The sequence below is a fragment of the Cladophialophora immunda genome, assembly GCF_000835495.1.
Source record: "Cladophialophora immunda strain CBS 83496 unplaced genomic scaffold supercont1.6, whole genome shotgun sequence".
Classification (NCBI taxonomy): domain Eukaryota; kingdom Fungi; phylum Ascomycota; class Eurotiomycetes; order Chaetothyriales; family Herpotrichiellaceae; genus Cladophialophora; species Cladophialophora immunda.
Genome location: NW_015622546.1, coordinates 1,522,762 through 1,538,249, shown reverse-complemented (window position 1 = coordinate 1,538,249; position 15,488 = coordinate 1,522,762). Strand labels below are relative to the sequence as shown.

At 54.3% G+C, this 15,488-nt stretch overlaps 6 protein-coding genes across 6 annotated transcripts; 1 reads left to right on the top strand and 5 right to left on the bottom strand.

Annotated features, from left to right (window-relative positions):
* Window positions 1–363: 363 nt before the first annotated feature.
* PV07_10094 (uncharacterized protein) lies at window positions 364–4,298 on the bottom strand. Its single transcript, XM_016397401.1, has one exon. The coding sequence runs from the start codon at window positions 4,123–4,125 to the stop codon at window positions 526–528; it is 3,600 nt and encodes a 1,199-aa protein (XP_016244592.1). The 5' UTR covers window positions 4,126–4,298; the 3' UTR covers window positions 364–525.
* Window positions 4,299–4,803: 505 nt separating this feature from the next.
* On the bottom strand, window positions 4,804–5,895 carry PV07_10093 (histone). The gene is made up of 3 exons (XM_016397400.1): window positions 5,618–5,895; window positions 5,193–5,438; window positions 4,804–5,136 (listed from the first exon to the last, which is right to left on the bottom strand). The coding sequence occupies exons 1-3, from the start codon at window positions 5,625–5,627 to the stop codon at window positions 5,081–5,083; spliced, it is 312 nt and encodes a 103-aa protein (XP_016244591.1). The 5' UTR covers window positions 5,628–5,895; the 3' UTR covers window positions 4,804–5,080.
* A 328-nt stretch (window positions 5,896–6,223) lies between these two features.
* On the bottom strand, window positions 6,224–7,691 carry PV07_10092 (uncharacterized protein). The gene is made up of 3 exons (XM_016397399.1): window positions 7,373–7,691; window positions 6,869–7,306; window positions 6,224–6,807 (listed from the first exon to the last, which is right to left on the bottom strand). Exons 1-3 carry the CDS (start codon window positions 7,472–7,474, stop codon window positions 6,361–6,363), a joined length of 987 nt encoding a protein of 328 aa, XP_016244590.1. The 5' UTR covers window positions 7,475–7,691; the 3' UTR covers window positions 6,224–6,360.
* Window positions 7,692–7,816: 125 nt separating this feature from the next.
* PV07_10091 (uncharacterized protein) lies at window positions 7,817–9,282 on the top strand. The gene has a single exon (XM_016397398.1). The coding sequence runs from the start codon at window positions 7,972–7,974 to the stop codon at window positions 8,419–8,421; it is 450 nt and encodes a 149-aa protein (XP_016244589.1). The 5' UTR covers window positions 7,817–7,971; the 3' UTR covers window positions 8,422–9,282.
* PV07_10090 (cAMP-dependent protein kinase type 2) lies at window positions 9,034–11,780 on the bottom strand. Its single transcript, XM_016397397.1, has 4 exons — window positions 10,565–11,780; window positions 10,254–10,507; window positions 9,828–10,202; window positions 9,034–9,769 (listed from the first exon to the last, which is right to left on the bottom strand). Exons 1-4 carry the CDS (start codon window positions 11,189–11,191, stop codon window positions 9,742–9,744), a joined length of 1,284 nt encoding a protein of 427 aa, XP_016244588.1. The 5' UTR covers window positions 11,192–11,780; the 3' UTR covers window positions 9,034–9,741.
* A 335-nt stretch (window positions 11,781–12,115) lies between these two features.
* PV07_10089 (uncharacterized protein) lies at window positions 12,116–15,292 on the bottom strand. Its single transcript, XM_016397396.1, has 2 exons — window positions 15,058–15,292; window positions 12,116–14,970 (listed from the first exon to the last, which is right to left on the bottom strand). The coding sequence occupies exons 1-2, from the start codon at window positions 15,078–15,080 to the stop codon at window positions 12,603–12,605; spliced, it is 2,391 nt and encodes a 796-aa protein (XP_016244587.1). The 5' UTR covers window positions 15,081–15,292; the 3' UTR covers window positions 12,116–12,602.
* Window positions 15,293–15,488: the final 196 nt, after the last annotated feature.

Below are 15,488 nucleotides of genomic sequence, written 5' to 3'. Positions count from 1 at the left end.
GACACCTGGCTTTGGCGATAGGCTCGAGAGCTGCCGGCATTTGCGAGGCACAATCGACCAGCTTTAGGCTCCCTAGAGGTCCCCAAAGGAAGGGATAAAGGCAAAGGTTGGAGTGAAAGCCTTGATTGAAGGTCGATTCCCGGGGTCGTCTGGCGAGTTCAACGAAATCCATTTCATCTCAGTCAGGGAAAAAGAGCTGGAACTCCGCGAAGGGGCATAGTCTCACTGGCCGGAACATTAATCGTTCTGCGATGTGAGGCTAATAGGTAGGTGTCGAATGTGTGTATGTGTAAGAAGTGTGTCGGGGTCAAGAGGATAGTCGGACTGAGGAATATATAGCTGAGTGGATACCCACTGCCATGGCCTAACGCGAGTGTATCCCTAATCCCGTGCACCTTAAAAGGCATCTCAATTATCCTAAATAACGACAAGTGAATAAGTACAGAAAGGACTCCGTGCTAATATACGCGAGATCTGGGCGAAAATGAAAATGACGCCGACGACGACGATAAAAATAAAAAGCAATCAGGAGACAGCGCCAGCCATGACCAGCGGCCGCACACCGACGACCTGCTTCGTCTTGCCTCCTCCGCCCGGTGCACCGGAGGTAGACGTAGACCCAGACCCGGCGGCAGTATTGGTGTTGCTGTCGAGCCTCATGTCCCGCAGCTTGGCAGCTACATCCTCCTGCTCACCGCCGCTCGTGCTCGTCGTGCCCATGCCGATTCCCTCGTCCTCTCTCACCTGCCTCCTCAGTCCTTCGGGGACGGGCAACTCCACGCACCTGGCGCCAAGTCGTCCCTTGATATCCTCAAACAACACCTCCATAGGCGCAATGTAAGCTGTCTTGCTCTTCTCGCCCCAGGCCAGGACGTGGCCGCAGAGCCCGCCCGACACGGGATCATATACCCATGCACCACTGTCTCCCGGGATGCCGAAGCCTCCTTCTACACACCAACTCACAGAGAAGGATTGCCGGCCGTGCATTTTCACCAGTGACATGGCCTGCGAGATGCGTCCTCGTTTGAAGCCGGATGAACGACCGCGGCAGTGGACCCGTAGGCCGGAGAGGGACGAAAGGGGCGTTATTGTTGTGAGGACGGGGATAGGATCACGCCTTTGGGGGGCAGTCCTCGATCCTTGCCGTGACGAAGATGTCGTTGGTGGCATGTTAGTGCCCTTCTGCTGCGAAGTGATTGCGTTCTCTATTTTCAAGCGGTCTTCATGGACCCGAATCAGAGCCCAGTCGACTTCATGCTTCATTTCCCCTCTTACTACGCGCCGGATGCCGCTACTTGCAAAGACATATCCAAACGCATGGCTCGCGAGATGGTCATCGTCACGATCTTCCTCGCTGGGAAAGAAGTCATCGTCCACATCGTCGATGGCCGGTTGAGTCACGCAGAGGTCGTCATCTGAGTACGGTGCGATGCCTGTCTTGTCGCCGATAGAGGCCGCGTCGTCTGCGTCTGCTTCGTCTTCAGACGAGGATGCGTCGGATCCGTCGTCGTCATCAAGCCCAGGGGGGCTGTCTTCGAGGAACCAGAACTCGTTGCCGTCTGCGTCCATGATGGCATAGTCTGGTCGGATGGTGCTGGCGTCACTTTGGTCGTCGTCGTCATCACTGTTGTTCTCAAAATCCTCGTCAGAAATGGCAAGATCGGAAAACCGCGAAAGGTCTTCCTCTGATTGCATGAAACGTACATCGGCTGAAGTGTCAAATTGTCCAGGCATTCTACGTGGTGCTGCTGCTCTTCGAGCTTGTTGCTGCTGCTCGCTGCGTCGAACAACATCGTCATCATCGTCGTCTTCTTCTTCGTCGTCGCTCGGAAGGTCGAGCATGTGATGCACGGTCATTCCGTAGGGTTCGCCGTCGACGAGGATAGTACCTCCGAAGGAGACGGGAGGCAGATGCTCGGCATCCTTGAAGGCCCCAATGCTGGCTCCACTAGTCGGACGTTCCTGGTATTTCTGTTCCAGAGGCCTTCGAGCCATGGCTTTGGGTCCTCTATACTTCGAGCAGGAAGCACCATACCCCGACCGCCTCGGCTTTCGCCTTCTGCCAGTGCCGCTTCGTCTGACTTCGCCATTGAGAAGGACAACGCCCCATCCCTTTTTGGGTCTAAACTTCTTCCTCAACACATCACGGACCTTGCCAATCTGTGGGCACTGAATGCAGATGGTAGTCTTGGCATTCTCAGGCGCGTTTCCGAACATCATGAGACTGAGGCTGCAAGATGATTCGGGAGAATCCTTGAGAGCAGTCTTCAGCATCTTGCCTAACTTTGGCATCACCATGGTATTCCACTGGTCCAGGTCTTCTTGGGGGATATCAACATCACTCCATTTTCGGAGCGGCTTCTCTGCTGGCGTTATGGATTGCTGGATCGCGTCGGCCTTTCGCTTTGAGTTCGCTCTCTTAGGGAGGTCGGGCTTGATGTCGTCGGGCGGTATCTTTGGCATTTTCTCCTCTTCGGCTGCTTTTTCTTCAGCCTTGCACATTTGCTCGATGATGATGAGCTCGAAAGTCTCGATGTCAGAGGCTGGAGGTGGCCCTTCTTCATCAAGGGCGCAGCATTGTAGCAGGTCCTTGGCCACTTGCAGCAGGAATGCCCCAGCATCCTCATAGTTGTTCCTGTACTGCAGCTCCGTGGGTGCTTGCAAACATTTCTGAACCACCCGCATGTACTTGCTTCCGCACTTCGAAGCCAGCTTGTGCGCGTAGATCCGCTGGACTCTTTCCATAAAAAGTCGGCGGTCATACTTTGGCTTCCACAGTTTCTGTAGTGGAATCCATAGACCAATCTCTAGCAAAAGCAAGCCGAGGCTGTAGATGTCATAAGCAGGAACCACTTCTGATGCGTGAATGTCATGGTCAGGGTGGCGGTAGATGGTTGCTGTGAACTGTTCCTCTGCTTGTAAGCGAGATAGAAAGTCCTGGCACGACTGTAGTAAATAGGGGTATCTCAATTCTTTAGGCAAATTGGAGCGATTCATGTGCTCTCTGCTGCCGATTAGAAGGATATTGCTGCTGTTGATATACTGATGAGTTTCTCCTTGGGCGAAGTAGCCCATAATGGACAGGGCAAGATTGTATGCCAGTCGGAAGCGATCTTCGAGAGCTGGCGACGATCCCTCCTGGATGTTGCTTGACGATAGGACGGACGAGAGAGTCCTGTGTTGTTGAAGAGTTTTGTGGTCGTGTCCCTCGGGCAAGGCATAGACCATTGCACAACGTGGTCCATTGGGGTCGACAGTGAACCCGAGAAGTCTCAGGTGGCCGCACCACGACAGGGATCGATCTTTGCAAAGCTTCTCGCCGAGCTCATGGAGCTCAAAGACATCCTCGGCGCTTCCGACGACATATGGGGGGCAGTCTGCCGTGAGAAAGTCAACGAGGACCGGGCAAGCGCCCTGGCGAAAGTAGGCGATGGAACGTTCTCTCGAAGTTACGGAGCCTTCGGCAGGGTCATATGGCGGTGGGTCAGCTGCTTGGGGCGAGTAGGTACTGAACTCGAGACCGTTGAAGTCGATGTGCAGAGGGTGGTCGTAAAGGGGGCCATAGTCGGTACCATCGGCAGCGACAGAGCCATGGGCATGCTTCATTCGTTTCGCGTCACCACCCTTCTCGTCGGCCCTCCTTGATTCCTCGAGGCTGTAGAGGACGTCGATACAGGTGGTCAGCTGCTCCAGCAGAGCGCGCCCGGTCATGACCTCGTGACTGGTCCAGTCCCTCCGCGGGGCCACAGGACTCGCACCAGGGCCTCGTGCCGACTTCTTCATCTCATACCGTTCGGGATGCTCCAGACGGCCACTCTCTTCCAGAAGCCTTTTAATCTCCGACATGACGCTGGCCACCACCTCGCCTAGCCCGGCCTGGTCGATTTTCTTGTCGATGTCGACATCGCCCTGGGCGGAATACGGCGCGCCGACGTCGGTCCAGTGCATCCCCCATGCCAGCAACCTGTCCTGCTGAATCTGGAAATCACGCCTCAAGTCCCTCAGCTCAGGCAGGTCCGTGACATTCGCAGCCGCGGGAGTGACTTTGGCGCTCTCGTAGGACTGCTTGGTGTCCGAGTAGAGCTTGGACAGGCGCTGAAGATAGGTGCCACGCCGCTGAAACATGGTGGCAATTGGCGGGCGAATCGAGGTTGGGAGTTATCGTGTGCGCTCCCGGCTCACGTCCTGACTACTGCGAGCGACGAGGCTGAAGGTGATGCATCGTTCGAAAGAGGATCTGTGGCAGTAGAGTCGAGGTCGGTAGTGTTGGACTGCTTATGCATAAGGCCCGAGAAGTGTGAGCGGGGTGAATCCGAGTATATCGGCGTGGTGGAAATCCTGTTGCCTGTTATTCGACGCATCAGCCAATTTTCGCCACACTCTCGGGATCCCACAGTGCCGCCTGAGATTGGCCCGCCTACAAGGATTGAAGGCTGCCTTTGTGCAAGGCGCCCATGATTCCGACTGGCTTGAGCCACACTCTCCAGCTGGGGTCCTCCAGTGCAGCAACTCTGCTGCCTTACCATGATGATCTTTGTCGGTCCCTTGCATTTGCTCGTGCTTCAATAAAGCAGCCTAGGTGAGAAGGTCTATTTCCACCTGCTGGCACCTCGACAATCTCATTGTAGCCACACTACCTAGGTACTTACAGAGGACGACGATTGCACTAGAAATGCGTAAGAGATGCGTACACCGAGCTGAAGCCGAAACGGATGGCCCCCTGCGTCAGCAGAACGTTCGAGTACTTGTGCGTCGCAGGGAGCCGGGGAAGAGCAAGAGCCCCAGGAAATGGAGCAGAATCACTTGATTTCGACTCAATTGTTTTCCATTGTGTTACAATTGACTACTTGTCTTCTGTAAGAGGTCCACTCAAAAGGATGCAAAATTCCATCTCGAGCATTGCTGCGTCTTTGTCGAGCAGGACACAAAGTTCTTCAACCCCTTGCCATAAAAAAACCAACGTCAATAGTTTTGTAATACAGCCAGACCCATGCGCCATGTTTCATCATCCATAACCCCCGTAGCCCATGTCCATATCTCTCGCGTTGACCAAGTCTCTAGGCATCGACCATCAGGAAGTCTAACCACCGAAACCGTAGAGGGTTCTGCCTTGTCGCTTGAGGGCATACACAACATCTGAACTCCATGTTAGTCTCTGGTCACGTACAGGATGCATCTCAGTCTCGACTTACCAAGCGAAGTGACAGTCTTTCTCTTTGCGTGCTCGGTGTAGGTGACGGCGTCACGAATGACGGATTCGAGGAAAGACTTGAGGACACCGCGGGTCTCTTCGTAGATCATGGCCGAGATACGCTTGACACCGCCACGGCGAGCGAGACGTCGGATGGCAGGCTTGGTGATACCTTGGATGTTGTCGCGAAGAATCTTGCGGTGACGCTTAGCACCACCCTTGCCGAGGCCCTTTCCGCCTTTGCCGCCTGTAGAAGAGTTTGTTAGTTATATTGTTGAGTGAGGGTGTGGTGTTGTCACAGTGAGCAAAAGGTGTGGAGGTGGCGCGCGCGATAGCTTCGGGGTGCAGCTTCAGGCGACGACGAGGCGCAGCGACGACAACAACCACCACTATCGCAACAACTGATGCAACAGGGTCTTAACTTACGTCCAGTCATATTTGCAAAAGTGTTTGAAAGATGAAAAGTTGTGCAGGTGGTAAGTTATTGATGGTTGGTTGATGAGATTTGATGGATGCGGAACAAACCAAAGTAGTGGCGCGAGATGGTCAAAGTGGGCGGGAAAAGGAGGGAGAAAGAAAGGAAGAAAGTCGGTAGGAGGGAACGAGGATTATAAGCGAACGGGCAGGAGGGTGGGCAGTGACAGCGAGATCAGGTCAGGTCGGGGGCTTGGCGCTGATCCTCGAAGGTGCTGGGGGGGTTGATTCAGACTGCGAAAAGGACGGTCTGAAAATCAGGCAAAAGACGTGCTCGAAATCACTCACTCATAACAAGGCACGTTTGCGCGCTGCTGATTGGCTGTGGGATGTTGGGTTTGCTTTGTGTTCTAACTCGTAGGCTGATCACGAGCCGCTAGTAGCTTAGTAGCTGTAGTGGAGTCTGCTGGGTTTAGCGGCGTCATCACGTGCCAGGCCCAGATCTCCGCCTTGGCAGGTCCTTGTTGACCCATCCGCCGCTTGATACCGAGAACGTATGTATCAGAGTTCAAGTACCGCGACAAGGGAAACAGATACCATACAAGGTCTGGCTTCTCACCACAGAAATGGACCGATATACCCGTGGCAGTCTTAGCGAACAACAAACAGGCTGCAGAAAATCTTACGATTGATCATTGTACAAGCACGAGTCAAGACCTACCCATGCCACCGCGAACTCCTCCTTTTGACTCTACCTAGAACCCCTTGAACCCATCGTACCGCTGCTTCTCCTTGTACTTCTTGTATCCAACATACCCGCCACCGGCCACACCGGCAAAGAGCAGCACCTTGAAGAAGAACCATCCCCAACCACCACCCTGTGGCTTGGTGCTCCTTCCTCTCCCACTAGCCCGCGCTTGTGCCGCCTTGTCTCTCCCCGAGTTTGCTGCCACTGGATTGTACAAATTCCGTGTCTCCACGCTGACAATGTCAAAGTTGTCCGAAAGTTCGCCCGTGTGCGCGCTGAACCCCAAGTATGCCGTGTTAGGCATCTTCAACGGCAGGTCTGCTGTAGGGGTAATAGAGAAACAGTCGACCCATGCATCGGTCGCTTTGTACTGCAGCTGCAGTGTAAGTGACCTGTCTTGGAAATAGGTCAACTTTGCTTTGGTGGGGATGGGAGCACCGCGCAACCCTCGAGCCTGTGTATCAACTTTGGTCAATCTCATATCTGGGACCATGACTGAAAGGTTCATCTCTTACCGAGCAACCACCAATCTCGTTCGCCTTCCCGTCGTTGGCCGCGTCATATGAAGTCTTCCCGTCTCCCATCATGCCCATCACGTAAGGAAACACGACCCCGGGCCTGTTGTTCTTGTACGTGTCGAAGAAAATCCCCAAGCCTTCAAACCGGTCCGCGTGCCCGAACACGGGACCGGGCTGCGCTCTCTCCTTGGTAATCCACATCGCAAACCCGTCGCCGTGAAGGTGGCCCTTGCCGTGGATTGAGAACTCAAACTCCACTTCCCAGTTGGTCGCCGTCAGCGGTATTCGGGAGAAGATCCACCCTGATTGTGAGGGCATGTCGGAGGCGAGTCGTATGTACTGGTCGGCGCGGATGATCGTGTCGCCGCCAAAGTCAAACCACCGGCTTGACATGTCCGAGTCGAGGTATGGGGGTGCGAGACTGTGCGTCCGCAGCTGCGAAGTAGCGAGGTTAGTTCATCGTCCAAACGCAGCTGCGGAAGGAGTCGTGCCAGAACTTACAGGGACGCTCTTCATCTCTGGGTCTGCCTCTACGGCCGCTCGCGTGCCCGCCGCACATGCTGCCAGCAGCCATAACGAGGCGCACAGGGTGGACGGCCACATCTTCAACGGGACGATGTCTATTGCTCGGAAGTTTCGCGATAGCGGGGAGAGAAAAGAATATGTCACAGAGACTTCATGGCACGAACACGGCTTGTGCTCAAAAAGGTGTCGCAGCCCCCCCTTAAAGGCGCAGAAAAATAGTGAAATGTCAAGTCGACTACTGTAAAGGTGTTCAGTTTCGCCAGACTATTCGACGCAGGTGAACTGGGGCTTGTGGAGAACGTGAAATGGTTTGCTGATAGCCCCTGCCAATAGTCATTTCCGCCAATTGTTATAGGCGGCTGTGGTGGCTTGATGGGCTGCCGCCGCCGGCACCGGCAGACCTGCCCTGGTAAAAGTCGACTACTCCATACAAACAGAGAAATGAACATTGCCGGCAAAGGTCTTTTGCTTTACGAAAACGACGTCCCAAGCAGTACCCCAGCACCTCCAAAGCCCCATTCAGCTCAAATACTCAGAAAAAGCTCCTTCTGCACAATCAGAAGACCAGCAGCAGAATGGCATTCGGTGGCTTCTTCGGCGGCGGTAGCTCTAAAGACAACTCCTCTTCTTCAGCAACATCATCGTCATCATCATCCGACTCTTCGTCCACATCTATCACAAACCCACTATCCTCCTCCTTCTCACCTCCCAGCGGCGCTACCACAACGACGCCGGGCGTGACCCTGCAGCGGATCCAATCCGCCATCAGCGAACAATCCAACGTCGCCAACGCGAAGCAGCTCATCTCCAATGTCCACACGAACTGCTTCGAAAAATGCGTCCCCAATCCCGGGAGCAGTCTGAGCTCGACGGAACAGAAGTGCTTGACTGCCTGTATGGAGAAGTACATTGATGCGTGGAACGTGACGAGTCGGACGTACACGGCGAGGTTGCAGAGGGAGAGCGCATCGCTCGCGGGCGGGATCGGTGGCTCGGGGTCAGGAGGTGGGAAGGAGCTGTTCTAAGCTGCGCACTAGATGGGGTTGCAGAAGCGAGCTCCGCGCGCGACCGGTGCTGGAAAGAGCAGGATCTTTGAAGCTTTCAGATCCCTGGGAACTTGGGTACTACAACAGCTCTGGCCTGAGGCGAGGCGGAAAGAGAGAATGGCCATGCCGGGCCATCCTCAAAAGACATCCGAGCAACCGACTGCCTTGCCATGCATTGGTGTCTCTTAGGTCGTGCTATACTAGGCACCGGAGCACAGCAAACACAGTGGACAAGTCCTGGGCCGCTTCAGAGCTCAGGCTCCCCTGCAGCAGAGCCACCTGGAAGTCAACTCCCACCAAACCCGGCGCCTTTGGAAACCGCACACGCCTCTCAAATGTATACATAACCCAACCAACCCTGCAACACCTCGCTGCTGATCAGTCTCTCTCAGCCGGCCCATTCAAGGCGTCTTGCTTGAGGTTGGCTGATCCGAGACCGACATCAAAACAGGTCCCTGTAGACTTTTCCAATTCATAGCAATAGCTGTACACTAGGTAGTCAATTCTTCGGTGGGAGGGACAGACAAAAAGAATACCAATATTGAAAAAGAACGATGCGGCTATAACTAGAAGAGCAAATGTTGCAATCACGGATCCTCCGTTGCGAACTGCCTGCCACCGGTTACGGCCATTCAGGTCTGCTCATCTCAGGCAGACATATGAACCGTGAGCGCCGAAAGATCAGATGCAATGGTTTGAAGAAGAATAACAATTACTGCATTGAAAAGTCAGAGGCTCATCCAAGGCTCAACTGCTTTGCTTCTGGGCATCAGAGGGTTAACTTCTCGAATGGCAAGTATGCAAAGTCCATATCTCATGGCCACCCGTGGCGATATTGTCCTGGTACAATGCACTGAGCGCTGTGTGCGATTTCCCATATCGCTTTTTGGAGTCATGAGTAGATATTCCAGCTTCCCGCATCGTCGTCGCGATCATTATACAGCGCAACAACAACATCCACAACCACAACCGCCGCGGCCCACTGAAAACTGCAACCGCAAATCCAAAAGAAACCACCTTCACCACATTTTCAAGGTGGCCACTCCATTAGACTCATACCTGCTGTCATCAAAAGTCGTTAATACGAGGACTGCACCGGCTGCAGTACAAATCGAATTCGGGGCCACTTTTTTTTGTTGTTGCTCACGTCGCATCGAACCAGACTAGCTGGCCGTTATCCTGCCAGCTGAGATGGTCTGATGTCTATCCGTCTCTCTCTCTCTCTCTCTCTCCAGCACTCCGTCCTCGGCAGTATTGTCGACGATGCTCCTTGCGTTCTTTGCTGTGACGATGTAATAATTAGAAGTCCACGAAGAAATGGCCGAACCTTAGTATCATGTCAGCTCTGAAAGCACTCGGAAAAGCGGGTCATCAAGGCATCATACGGGTCCTCTCCTTTCTTGCCATATTCCTCTGTCTCCTCAGGGTATTTGTCGAACTGACTGGCATCACCAGCTCCGCCCTTCACTGGTGGAACGTACGGGGCGTCAATATCTTTCTTCAATAGTCTCTCCCAGGTTACCTCTGCGAACCACGCATGGTTCTTGATGTCTGCTGGACCTCCGTGCAAATTGCCCAGTCTCTTGGTCAAGTCACTTGTGATCAGCTGAACCAGGAGGTCTTGGGCGTCAGAATGAATATATGGCGGATATTTGACTCTTCCTTTGAGGATATTCTCGTAAATCTTGACAGGGGAGCCACCGTCCCAGAACGGTGTGAATCCACACAACATTTCGAAGATCAAGATGCCTAGAGACCACCTGGAAAAGCCTCAGTGTGAGGAATCAAAACGCTGCGACCGACAAACTTACCAGTCCACTGACTTATTGTACCCTTTTGAAGCGACGACTTCGGGAGCCAGGTAGTCCGGGGTACCGCACAGGGTCCATGTAATGTCGGGGACGTCTTTGGCGAAACCAAAGTCAGTGATCTTGACATGGCCATGTCTGTCCAACAGCAGGTTTTCGGGCTTTAGGTCGCGGTAGATAATGTTCTGTCCGTGCAGATATTCGAGTGCCAACGTGACTTCGGCGGCGTAGAACTTGGCTACGGGATTGGGGAAGCGCTATCACAGAAGGTCAATGTCAAGGTGTCAGTGGACAAACCAAGGACATGACATTACCTGAGACTTTCGAAGCAGGCTGAAAAGCTCTCCCCCTTCGATAAAGTCCATGACCATGTACAGGTTCTTCGAGTCCTGGAACGTGCCCCAGAGGGTGATGAGGAAAGGGTGCTTGACCCGTTGCAGCATACGTCTCTCGTCGTTGGTGTGCTCGATCTGTTTCATCTTGACGACTTGGGCCTTCTTCAAGACTTTGATGGCATAGAAGCGTTGGTTATGTTTTGACTGCACCAAGTGCACCCGCCCAAACGAGCCTGTACCCAGGGTCCTCTGGATCGTGAAGTCCGAGAGGGTGTATTTGCCTTTTGTTTGTCTCTGTACCGGCTTGGAATCCACCACGCCCCCAGAAGGGCTGACGACAGGGGCAGCGTTCATGTCAACACCGCCGTTGCTTTCGACTGTCTTAGCATGGGGTTCTGGAGTAGAGGTGGTTGTCACAGCCGTGGTAGCTTGGGAGGGGGCATCGGATGCGCCTGTGGTCTTGGAAGAGACAGGCGATGCAGTGTCGGTCTTTTGTGAGGACTTGTATTGAATGGGCTGATAACTGGCCCCCCCTGATTGAGCGGGTTTGTCGTCAGAAGACTCCTTGGTCTTCTTTTTCTTGAGCAGACCTCCAAAGGTCGGCATTTGGGTGACGGAGGGAAGCGCACGTTCCCAGAGGCTGGAATGCTAACAATAGGATGATTCCAGAGGAGCTCGGAGGCCTGTTGGACTGCCCACCGAGTCGCAACGTGGAACGTGGAATTAGGTGAGGGAGGGCAATGGACTGCGAAGTGGGGAGGGGTAGCAACAGCCGCAGCTCGCAGCTCGCAGCAAGGTAGGAAAAAAGGCCAGGATCAATCCAAGATGGTTTGCTCGATTATTCGGTCGGGTAATGGGCTGGCCGCTGGGAAGCTGCAGCGCAGGCTGATAAGCTCCAATGGAGGGCAGAGGGGAAGGTGACGACCGCGACAACAAGATCAGTCAAGATTGAGATTGTAGCTTTGGCTCCTTCTTTTTTTCTCTTCTTTTCAAGGAACAGTGAAGTACAATCGAGCAGGGGCGACAAGCTGTGTATCACACACCGACTAGGAATCGAAAGGCAGGTAAGAGCTGCAAGTTGGACAGCTGAGAGACGGGATCTTTGAACTCTGTGTTGCCCTCCAGAGCTGGGGCAGGGCTCTGGGTCGTCACTAGCAGCAAGTAGTTTAGGTAAAGAGAGCGACAGAGACCGAACTGTAAGCTTTGGGAGTGGTGGATGGTATTATTGGCGATGAGGGCACCAGTGACGAGCACCAGTTGGTGAGGGGCCAATGCCGGGCGGTGACAGGAGGAGCAGAGGAGAGGGAGGGCGAGCGAGGGGGAGTTGCAGGGTGCAGGGTGCAAGGTTACAGTAGCCGGTGAGTAGGTGTGCGGGATCTAGATTGTTGAATACAAGCACCCAGCGCCCAGCACCAAGCCAAGCACGATGGCTACCTGGTAGGGAGACTGTAGCGACCACAGGCGAGATGCTCTGATGGCGGTGGGCTCTGTTCTGTTGAGCGACGCGGGGAAACTGAACGTTTGACAATCCGATTGTCTACTCGTACGCAGGCAGGTAGTTAGACTCCTCTAACAGCCACCTAGGTTTGTCTCTCCCCTCAGTGCTGTTCACTACTACAAGCAGATAGCCATCCATCTGTTCTCAGTTCCCTGTTCTGCCCACTCACCTCATCCCCCTCAGCCACGTATGTCACCGTTCACTAGTGTCATCCGTGGTGCTGGAACAACCCCTCCTTACGTATGTCGTAGAGAGAGGCACCAGAGGTACCAGGTGCGGTAACAGGTTAGTAGCCCGCTAGGCACTAGACCGACCCAGCCGAGGCTTGCCGGGGCCCGGGAACCGCGCCACCACCGCATCTGGCCGCTATCTCCGAGTGACATAATTCCACCTGTACTCGATGGTGTCGGTGTCTATGTAGGTCGCTAGGGGCTCACATCGTGCAGAGGGTGCCGATATAACAGCGAGGTAGATAATGTTCTGCGTGACTCAATACACACCCAGCGAGATACATTTCCCTTATGCTCGAGCCAACCGCATTTCCCGTGTCACCTCGTCCACAATCTCCTGCGCTTCCCCCGCCGTACGCGCCTCGAAATCATATCGTTTTGACTCGTTGATTCGTCGCACCACGATTCGAACAAGCTTGGGGTGCTTCGAGCTGACCTTGCACTTCAAGATATCGTTGAATGCAATCGAACTAAATTTGGCGTTGGAGCTTGTGTCTGCCGGCATGACATGTATGATGTCGCCATCAAACACAAGAACCCTCTGACTCCCTTGAGCAAAGCCGCCCAACTGTTTCCGCGTGACATAGTATTTCTTGAAGTTGCTGGCACTCGACAACAGGTCCTGTTTCTGCGCCAGGGGATGGAGGGGCTGGCCTCTCTTGCCCTTCTTAGGACCTTGGATGTCGAGCAAAAGGGGCGCGTTGGGCGAAGAGCTGCCCGGCGAGCCCGTCAAACTGGCGCCAGCCCCGAACCTTCGGCGCACGAGGTCCAGCTCGGATCGTGCGCCTAGAGCTTCCACGGTGCGATCCAGGGGCGCAACGGTATTTGTCCCCGCCACTTTAAGCACAAACCCAGCCTTCTCAAGATTCCATCTCTTGCAGACATGGTCTAGGATCTCGGCAATGTAGCCGTCCGTCGAGATCTCCATGGTCATGGTCTGCGCGGTCATCTCGAGGTTCAGATACCGTATCCTGATCGTCTTGGTGGCGCCCATGCGCGGAGTGGCCTGCGGCGCGGCTGGCGCTGGAAGATCTGCAGGCGTCAAGGACGTGTTGCTGAGCGCAGAGGTGAACGGCTGGCCAGCCAAGAGAATGTTGGTTCGCGATGGTGGTGCCTTTGACGCGGGAAGCGGTGGTGCCTGAGGCTGTGATGGAGCTCCATCGAGCGTGGCGACAGGACCAATTTCTGCCGCTGCTTCTGGTATAAACTGAGGCGTTTCTTTCTTGTTCGCTTCATACTGAGCGGCAGAAGCTTCAACAAGAGCAAACTCATCAAATGGACGATCTCTTGCACGACCTCTACCGCCTCTGTTGTTGTTGTACGTAAAGTCCGCCACGGGCCTCGTACGAACAAGCGGTGGGAAATCATCATCCACCTCTCCATCTTCCACCATTCGTAGTGTCCACTTATTGACATCGAGCTGTTCAGGCCTAAGAGGAGGCTCCCGCTTTTCCTCGCAATATCTCCACAGAGCGTGACCGATCGCTTCGGCAACGATGACCAGACTACCATCCTTAGAGTTCCGAGCCAGCGGCATCTCGAAAGGTTCGTCGCCGTCATTGGCAAAGGGCGTGTATACCTTGATCCAAAGTGGGTTAGGGGTCCCTTTACCAGAGAGGCCGGCAAATGCCTGCACGGGGTTGCTCGGTGCCCTTTTCTGTGCACCGAGGGCCGCTGTAAGCAAGCTCTTGGGCTGTATCATACTAATAGGTCGAGGAGGCGGTAGCTCATGCAGGATCGGCAACGTCCGCTGTCTTTTAGGCGATTCTGGTTGAGATGAACGAGAGCCTGAGCCAGTCAGACTACCAAGCGTGGGTGGTGTAGATGTAAGATTTGTTTCTTCCATGGTGTTGAGAAGGGACGCAGAGTCCATGGTGTCGCCTAGTTCTGAAGACATGGCAGATCCGACAGATTCCGCATCAGAGTCATCCTGCACATCTCCTGGCTGACCCGGTAGTGCGTCGGCCCTCAACTGAACTTCATTGGGGTGAGGTGCAGACTTAGACCTCTGGCCTGCATGGACCTGACGACGCTGGAAATAGGCTGGATCGACTTCATTCTCCGAGGACATATCGCTGCTCGTGGTGGTATCCCGCCTGGCACGAGCTTTGACGGCCTCAACCGCACCAAGAGATCCCGTTCGGCGCCTGTTGTCGGTCGGACCTTTCAATGGGGATGTCCTTTCTCCGTCTACATCTGATCCGCGGATTGGAGAAGAGTCGGCCCGATGACGGGAGGGCATCTTTGCAAAGCGAATTTGCTGTGCCGCACGTTGCGCACCGTCAGCCTCCTCGTCTGACTCGTCGGTGAGGTCGCTACTATCGTCATCCTCGACATGCTCCTTCTTTCTTCTTCGCCTAATGTTCAAGCCGGGGCCAATGGTGTCGTTGCTAGTCCTGCCAGTGACGAGACCACCTTCATCGTCTTCGTCAGCTTGGGAGTTTATTTGCTGCAGGTCGGCGCCTTCCTTGAGATACTCGCTGTTGATCGAAGTCGGAATGGGTGGAGAGTATGTCCGGTGAACGGGATCCGCTGACCAGCCTGCTGCGCGAAAACCAGGAGTGTTTAAGATTGATGAGTTCACATTGATGAGTCGCTCCGCAGTGCCATCTTTCGCACTTCCCAGGTAAGATGTGCGCAGAAACCAGATGGCAAAACTTTGCGTGCAGGGTCAGCAAATGTGTGATTTATGGTAACTTGAGGACGGAGTTCAGTCGAGGGAGGTAGACCTGGAACCAACTTACTCTTCATTCTGCAGAAGTGCCATGGTGCATACCTTGAATGAGGTAGAAGGGCCTCAGTCCAGGATGGCGCGATCAGAAGGTGAATCCATCAGCAGACCAAGTGATCCGCGGGACAACGCACTTTTGATTATCCGCGCAGCATTTTGAAGGAGGCTATGCCGCAGGGAGGCTCTGTTCAAACGCGGTATGCGGTATGTGAATAAGAAACCTGTGGTGTTTGGTAACACGACTGGCATCGAGGGGTTGATGTCTGGGCGGCTTCAGGTACTGGTAGGCGGCGGCTGACAACCGAAACCGTGACACTCGTTGCAGGGAACTTTCCGCCAAATCTGGCGGTTCAGTGCTGCTGCTTTTGGAGCGTGCGTTCTCTCGATGCCAAGATTCCCGTCCCTTACTTCAGCCTCACTTGGCCAGCCTTGCCGACAGGAACT